This window comes from Orycteropus afer, unplaced genomic scaffold (genome assembly GCF_000298275.1).
Source record: "Orycteropus afer afer isolate SDZICR_OR568_19922 unplaced genomic scaffold, OryAfe1.0 scaffold00417, whole genome shotgun sequence".
Classification (NCBI taxonomy): domain Eukaryota; kingdom Metazoa; phylum Chordata; class Mammalia; order Tubulidentata; family Orycteropodidae; genus Orycteropus; species Orycteropus afer.
The window spans coordinates 2654483-2663323 of record NW_006922004.1 but is presented as its reverse complement, the minus strand read 5'-3'; the positions used below and the strand labels follow the sequence as shown (position 1 = coordinate 2663323).

At 34.8% G+C, this 8841-nt stretch overlaps 1 protein-coding gene across 1 annotated transcript in view; it reads right to left on the bottom strand.

Moving 5' to 3' along the window:
- The window catches only part of LOC103208151 (DNA excision repair protein ERCC-5), a 114429-nt gene that overhangs the window by 98075 nt on the left and 7513 nt on the right, over positions 1-8841 (bottom strand). The window contains exon 2 of the mRNA XM_042782697.1: positions 1066-1192. Within this exon, the coding sequence (XP_042638631.1) occupies positions 1066-1192 (127 nt within the window). The remainder of the gene's footprint in view (positions 1-1065; positions 1193-8841) is intronic.

Genomic DNA, 8841 nt, shown 5'->3' with positions numbered 1-8841 from the left:
AAAAAAAAAAAAAAAAGAGTTTAGGCAAGGACTGTCAATGGATTTTGCTAAAAAATTAGGTACAGAGTAGATGGGGAACCAAATATGAGCATGATGCCACTCTATCATCCCCTTGATTACCTGATGGTAGCAAAAGGATAAAAAATACGGGATAATGTGGGATAGGCTATCTGTCACCATCTCAATCCCATAAGCACTCTTAGAATCTCTAATATCAAATAACCAGACATTAAGTGCCTCCTGCTGTGATACAAAGTAATATAAAGTACACAGAATCACTTTGGCAGTATTCTTGCCTTAAAAAGAATCTAATCAAATCTTTGTATCTACTTCCCAATTTACAGGAGATTTGATGAATAATTTAGAAAACCGAAAGGAAAAAAAAGCAGACAAATCCAGAAGGTAAGATGTTCTACCTTGGCATCAGGCCAAATCTCTTCAGTAAGTCAATCCTAAAGTAGGGGGTTGGGGAGTAACAGGAGCTATTATAGATTAAGAGACTTATGAACTACAACAACAATGAGTATGCATGGCTCATGGCTGGGTCTCACTTTAAACAACCAAGGGTGAAGACATTTTTAGCACAACCCAGGAAATCTGAAATACAGCATGGAAATTAGATAGCAAGGCAACAGTGTTAATTTTATTAGGTATGACAATAGCACTGTGGCTAAATTTTTTAAAAAGTCATTTTTTAGAGTTGCATTCTTACATAATTTGAGGTAAATGTGATGATAACTGTAACTTACAGAATACTTCAAAAAATTTATTTAGAATACTTCTAAAAAAATAGGTATATAACAGTATCAAAATTTTAAATTGTTAAATATGAAAAAGATTTATGTGAATATTGTAGATAATTCTTATGATTAGGGAAGTCTGGGAAACAATGGCATAGCTCAATGTTAATCTACTTCAAATATTTGTGGTATACTTTTAATATACATAAATTCTGGAAACAGGATTTTATAACTAAAAATACTTATTACGATTATTGTTAAACAGCAAATTATTGCCAAAATATATGTTTTTTAATTTAAAAAAAAACTGTCATAGAAATACTACCATCGTCTGAGGTCTAATACTTTCCGCTGCTTAATATCTTCAAGAGGAAAATGCTGAAGACACTCTCTCTGATGTCTTCCTTTTTTATCTGAAGTTTTTTTCTTACAAACTTGTTTCTTTACACTGCCTAGAAAACAAGAGTATAAAGTAAGCAATAAGGCTTAACATGGTGTAAACTGCCATGACAATAAATTATGTACCAGAATTTAAGTTACTATCATTAATTCTAAGAAGTGCTGGTGGCATAGTGCCTAAGGCATTTGACTACTAACCAGAAGGTTGGTGGTTTAAACCCATCAGCCACTCCACAGAAGGAAGATGGGGAAATCTACTTCTGTAAAGATTCACCACCTTGGAAACTCAATGGGAGTCACTATGAGTCAGAATCAACTTAATGGCAGTAAGTTTAGTTGCATGTTTTTTTTTTGTATCATTAGTTCTAAAAATTATATTTGTGAACATATTTAACATATAGTATCTCCAAAAATACTCCCCTACCTAAAAAAGAGAGAATAAAAACTCACTGCCATTTAATTGGATCCAACTCATAGTGACCCCTCCTTGGGTTTCTAAGGCAGTATCACTACCGAGGTAGATTGCCCAATCTTCCTTCCGAGGAGTGGCTGGTGGGTTTGAACGGCCACCCTTCTGGTTGCTTTAGGCATTACGCCACCAAAGCTCCCAAAAACAAAGTTAAACAATTGTAAATGTTATTGCCTATCAAATTCTTATATTACAATTCCAGAGTTAGTCAGTTATGTGGTAAAAGAATCAATAACAAAATCTTTAGTCCTATCTAAAAAATCACATTGCCAGCAGCAAAATATTTAACTAGAGCACTTTCCAGATAATGAATCCTTCCTATAGAACAATACAACCACATTAGCACAACTCTGTAAAGAAAGTAAAAGCACTGAATCCAATAATGTGATGTTAAAAATATCTCCAGGCCCACAGAGACCACAAAATGTATTAAGAATGATATACACATATACATTATTAAAATGCAACTTTAGCTCCAGGAACTAGAATGGAAAACAGTCAGTCTCTTTTCTGTGTACATATGTGCATCTCTTCAAAAGAAAAACACAAAACAAACAACATGGGTTACCTATGGTGGGGCAGAGGTAGGAATTGAGAACTAGACAAAAGGGAAACAGAAGAGTGAGCCTTTACATTGTTTCATTTTTAGGCATATTATTTCTGAACCATTCTAATGGATGATTAACTAGTCAAAAACCATGTAAATTTTAAAAAAGGAATAAAACCTAAGCTTCATTTCACTAAAATATTAACATTTCAGAAAACTATGCTCAAACATTTTAATCTTCTGCACACATTATATTCTATATCAATCATTAAGTCTGTCATAAAAATTAACTAAAGGTTAATATTTTATTTGTACAAATTATTCTTAAATTTTAAAATATAGATATTAAAGATAGACACCCTAGAAAAAAGTGAAAGCTGTCCATTTTATATTCTATTCATTCAATAACAAAATGTAATGAAAAAATTTGCCACCCCAAAACTAAATGGAACTCGAGAACAACAGTTACACAGGGATTTCCCATACTTTTTATAAAATGTCATAAAAATTAAGACTATAAAATCAAGAAACACTTTTTAAAAAAAATTTCCCTTTACTTGGATAGTTATTCTTTCTAAGTCTTCACAAAAGGTACATGTTCACAGAGCTGAACAACCATTGGCAAACATTAGCAAAATCTCATTGTGCCATATTCCCTTCATTTATGAAATAAATCCTACAATTAGAAGACAGAAAAACTACTTTCAATCATTTCTTGAGATGTCTTCACTGCCCAATAATATGACTTAATAATACTCTAAGTAGTTTCCCCAAGTATTTAAAATTTTGCAGGCAAATAAAGCATCCTTTGTCCTAACTGAAATCTCTCATCTCAGAAGTCCTACCCTATGGTCTGTACTCATACTTTAAGGTTTATTCCATTATCTCTTCTAGTTTACTTCTATGATTCCCCTGAGATACATGAACTTTATATGTTCCAAATGAACATACTTCATGAAATCTGCATACTCCACACAGAGAATTGGTCCCATAGGCAAAATTTCATTCAGTGTGAGGGTAGGAAGCTAGGTCAAAGTGAAATCCAAGTTTGAGATGAGAATATAACAGAGAAAGGCCTAAAGATTTTTGTTACCTCATTATATTAACTCCGGTTACCTTTGTTCTTTGCCCCTTATCATTACTATATTCTTTTTCCCATTCCTCCCTCACTTACAATACCAAAAATAGATATATAGCTTTATAAACCACATCAGCTTTTACAGAAAGATACGAGGATAACAAACAAGAAGTAGAAACCTACTGTCTTTTAGACTTGAAGAACCACAGGACAAAGTTTGGGGCAAAACCACAGTCACAGGAAAGTGAGGTGAGGGGATCCCAGCCAGAAGAGTGCAGAGAAGGGGAGGGTCAAATTCTGAATATAAATTTGGTCCAAATCTTAGGCTGACCCCAGGACCAGATATGTGTAGAACAGACACAAAGCAGCACAGCTAAAGCTAAAATAATTTAAATGAGATTTGAAGTGCTGTCCAAGAAATAAAATTTACAGTTTTAGTCAAACCAAGTTAACTGCTTGCTAAAACAAAACACACAAACATAAAAACCACTAACATTCTTTCATGGAATATATCAGAGCCTACAGTCTCCATAACACGGTATTCCCATATCTAAAACAGAACCCAAAATTATTGAACATTTGAGAAAACAGGAAAATGTGACACATTCTCAAGAAAAAGGTAATCCAGACCAATTTTGATATGACCAAAAAACAAAAACAAAAAAAACTCACTGCCGTCGACTCCTTTCCGACACATAGCGACCCCTCCTTGGGTTTCCGAGGCGTTATCTCTACAGAAGTAGATTGTTGAAATTTGCAGATAAGAATCTTAAAGTAGGAACACATGGAGTTACCATGAGTGTGGGCCAACTCCATGGCAGCTAACATAACAATAACATTAAAACTATGCTTTATGAATTACACGAAATACTCCTGTAATAAATGATAAAATAGAAAATCTCAGAGGAGAAATAAACTATTTAAAAAAAAAAAAAAAGAACCAAAGGAATATTCTAGAATTAAAATAAACAATATCTGAAATAAGTAATTCACTGGCTAGACTTAACAGCTGTCTCCAAGAAATGCACTTTAAATATAAAGTCATAGGTTGAAAATAAGTAGATGAAAAAAGTATGCCATGCAATCACTAATCAAAAGAAAGCTAAAGTGGCTATATTAATATCAAACAAAGCAGATATATTAACAATAAATAATGCCAGAGATAAAGACAGGCATTTCAAAATAGGAGGGTCAATTCATCAAGCAACCATAAAGATCATAAATATACACACCTAATTACAGAGTTTCAAATTACATGAAAACAAAAATTGACAGAATTAAATGGTAAACAGACAAAATCATAGTTGGAGATTTTTTAAACCCCTCTTTCAGCAACTGACAGAACTAGACAAAAAGTCAGTGAAGACATGGAAGAAATAAACATTATCAACTACCTTTGCCTAATGAATATTTATAGAATGCTACACCCAACAACTGCAGAATGCACATTCTTTTCAAGTACACATGGTATGTTGATCAACACAGATCATAGGCTGGGCCATAAAACAAGACACAAAAGGACTGAAATTATATGTTCTCCGATCATGGTCTGATCAGTATTTGTCTGCTCTCCATTTAAGTCTGTCAATTTTTGTTTTCATATAATTTGAAGCACTGTAATTAGGTGTGTATGTTCATAATTTTTATGTCTTCTGATCATGATCAAGTTAAATTAGAAATCAATAACAATATTTACAGAAACCTCAAAATCTAGAAATTAACAATACACTTCCAAATAATGCATATGGCAAAGAAGAAATCACCAGGAAAATTTGAAATTACTTCAAACTAAATGATAAATTTAAGCATTCTAAATCAGAACCAAATTTGTGGGCTGTCACTAAAGCAATACTCAGAGAGCAATTTGGATCATGAAATGCTTAAATTAATGACCTAAACTTCCATCCTAAGAAGCTAGAAAGTGAAGAACAAAGTAAACTCAAAGTAGAAGGAAGGAAATAATAAACAGCAAAAAACAATGAAACAGAAAACAAACAACTGGCAAAATCAGCAAAGGTAAAAAAAAAAATTGGTTAGTCAACCATTTGGAGGGGGATCTATGTAGGAGATCCTGGATAGAGTGGGAGAACAATGTGGAACAAATCTCAAAATCATTTGAAAAAAGAAAAAAGGGACCAGGTTTGCTGGTCTGACAGAGCCTGACGGAACCACTGAGACTATGGCCTCTAGCTGCCCTTCAGGTCTGGAATTAAACCCACTCCTGTGGCTTCCAGCCAAACAAACAACAGACATATGAGGTGAACATTTACACTAAGTAGATACACTCCTTGGAGAGAACAATCATGGAAGAGGAGGAGGGCTGTGTATGCACAGGGAGACAGCTCAGGGGGCAAGAGTGCATGGAGGGAAGGACACAGAGAAGAGGTAACTATGGGGAGGAAGTAGGAAGGAAGCTGTTGCATTGTGGTAGATTGTAATCAATGTCATGAGACAAAAGTGTATATGAACTGCTATATGGAAAGTGAATTTGCTCTGTAAAGTTTCACCCAAATCACAATTAAAAAAAAAAAAAAAAAAGCTGGTTAGTTTGAAATGAGAAATAAAACTGATAAACCCCTAGCTAGACTAATGAAGAATAAAAAGAGAAAGAACATAAATTATTATAGTATCAGGAATAAAAGAGGGATTATCACTAGAAACCCTACAAATGACAGAGAGATAACAACTTTATGCCAACAAATTTGACAACTTAGATAAAATGGAAAAACAAAAATTTGCCAGAATTAAAGTAAATAGAGACTACTTCATAATCACAGTTAGATTTTAATACCCCATATTCACCAATTTATAGAATAGCTGAACAGATACTTGCAAATGGAGACACAAAGGAACAGAAAAATCTAAATAGCCCTCTATCAGTTTCAAAAAAATTGAAATCATTATCAAAAACCTTCCAACAAGAAAACTTCAGACCCTGATAGATGAATTCAATTAACTGCATAGGAAAAAACAACATCAATCCTACACAAACTTATTCTGAAAACAGGACAGAATACTTCCCAACTTGTTTTAGACCTAATTCCAATACCTGAAAAGGACATTACAAAACAAGAAAATAACAGACCAATATCACTCATATAGATACAAAGTGAAATCCACTCAAACCCCTAAAAATTACAATTTACAGTTGATTTTGAAAATGAGTAAGTAGATGTATGCAATCTCTACAAAATGATCAAAGCCTAGTAGTAAAATACAAATTCTAGTTCTACCTCCTACTAACTATGCAACTTTGGGCAAGCTATGTATCCTGTCTAAGCAGTCTGCAGTATTGATTATACCTCAACATAAAGAAAACAAAAATCTTCACAACTGGACCAGTAAGTAGTAACACAGTAAATGGAGAAAAGATTGAAGTTGTCAAAGATTTCATATTACTTGGTTCCACAATCTACAGCCATGAAAACAGCAGTCAAGAAATCAGATATCATATTGCACTAGGTAAATCTGCTGCAAAAGACCTCTTTAAATTGCTGAAGAGCAAAACTGTGTCTTTAAAGACTTAAGGTGTGCCTAACTCAAACTATGGTATTTTCAAAAGCCTCATATGCATGTGAAAGCTGGACAATGAATAAGGAAGGCTGAAAAAGAGTTGATGCTTTTAAGTTGCACTGCTGGCAAAGAATACTCAAAGTACCAGGGACTGCCAGAAAAACTAACAAATCTGTCCTGGAAGAAGTGCAGCCGGGATGTTCCTTGGAATCAAGAATGGTCAGACTTCGTTTCTCCTACTTTTATCATGTTGTCAGAAGGGACCATTCCCTGGAGAAGGATATCACACTTGGTAAAGTGGAGGGTCAGCGATAAAGGGGAAGACCTCAATGAAATGGACTGACACAGTGACTATAACGATTGGTTCAGGTACAGCAAAGATCGTGAGGATGGCACATGACCAGGTAGTGTGTCATTCTGTTGTATATAGGGTTGCTATGAGTTGAAGCCAACTCGATGGCATCTTACAACAACATGAGGATAACAGTACCTGCCTCATAAAATTCTTGTATATTCTGAGTTCAAAAGAAAGAAGACCAAAGCATTTAGTACGTGCCACAGACTCATTAAACTACTATTGTGAAGGGTGTGCTGCACCCTAAGTGAATGGCATCCTCTTAAACTGTGTAGTACACCAACTTCTCAGATATACGTGGACTCAAAAAACTTTAACAAAAAACCACAGTGTTATATGGTAGAAAAGAAAAGTAGATTTTAAATAAGAAAATATGAATCCTTATTCCTACAAAACTACAAAATAGAGGACTTCCGGCAAGACGGAGGAATAGGCAGACAAACGACACAGACTCTCTTCAACAAAGAAAAGAAAAACGAATTGACAGAGATACAGAAGATAATCCTGGAGCCCTGCCCTTTGAAAGGAACTATAAAGAAGTGGATTAGGCACCAACTAGTGGGAAAACCTGAAAGAAAACAGTAAGTACGGAGACAGTCGGAGCTGCGGACTCTCAGCTACTCTGAGGGGACCAACAGCCTGAATATTTCCAAGTTATGATGGGACCTAAGAATTGATCTAATCATCAGCCCTGGTCACCAAGGGCTGCAGGGACGGCTGCGCTGGTGGCCTATGACTAGGAGGGAAAACAGCAAGGAGGGAGACAACCTGAGCTGTTGACTTTCCACTATCTGGAGAGCACAGCCATTTTGATTGTTTACACACAAAAGCCATTTTGGATGTTTATAAGTGGCAGCCATTTTCGATATTTTAAGTGACTGAGGGGACAACCATTTTGAATATTTACAAGTGGTAGCCATTTTGGATATTTAATGTTTGAATGTTTACAAGCAGTGGCCATTTTGGATATTTAAAGTGACCAAGGGTGCAGCCATTTTGAATCTATACATGTGGCAACCATTTTGGATTTTAAAACGATAGCATTCTCATTCAGAATCCAGGGACTTAAGAATAGGCTCTGTTTGCCAAGGTCGGCAGAGACATACAAGAGGCTGACAACAGGAAAGGAGACAGGTGATGAGTGTATAAGTGCTGTCAACTAGTTAGTAGAGGAGCTCAACACAGTACTCTGCTTGCGTAGATAACATACAAAGAAAATGAAAATCATGGGCAAGTCACTCCAACATACAATCACCAATTAAATATAAACACAAAAACGTCACAACACCTTGGAGAAAACAGAGCATCACAGTCCACATAAAGAAGAAAGATAAAGCAAGAGAAACAAGGGACCATAATACAGACCAAAATGACATCCCTGAGGAACATGCAGCATTGGAACTCCCTGATAAGGAATTCAAAAGAATTATATTTAGGTATCTTCAAAGGATTGAGAGACAGATCAAGAAAAACACAAACAAAACCATAGAAGAATTTCAGAAGAAAATACAAGAACAAAATGACAAAATAAATGAAAAAATTAGAAATGATTCAAAATCTACAGGTAGTAATCCAGAAGATTAATACTAACTTGTCAGAAATAGATAACACATTGAAAGGGCAAAGGAGTAGAATTAATACAATGCAAGACAGAATTAGTGAGATTGAAGACAAATACCTGAATACTTCTTTGGAAAGGGATCAATCAGAAAAAAGATCAAAACAAAATTAAGAAAGTCT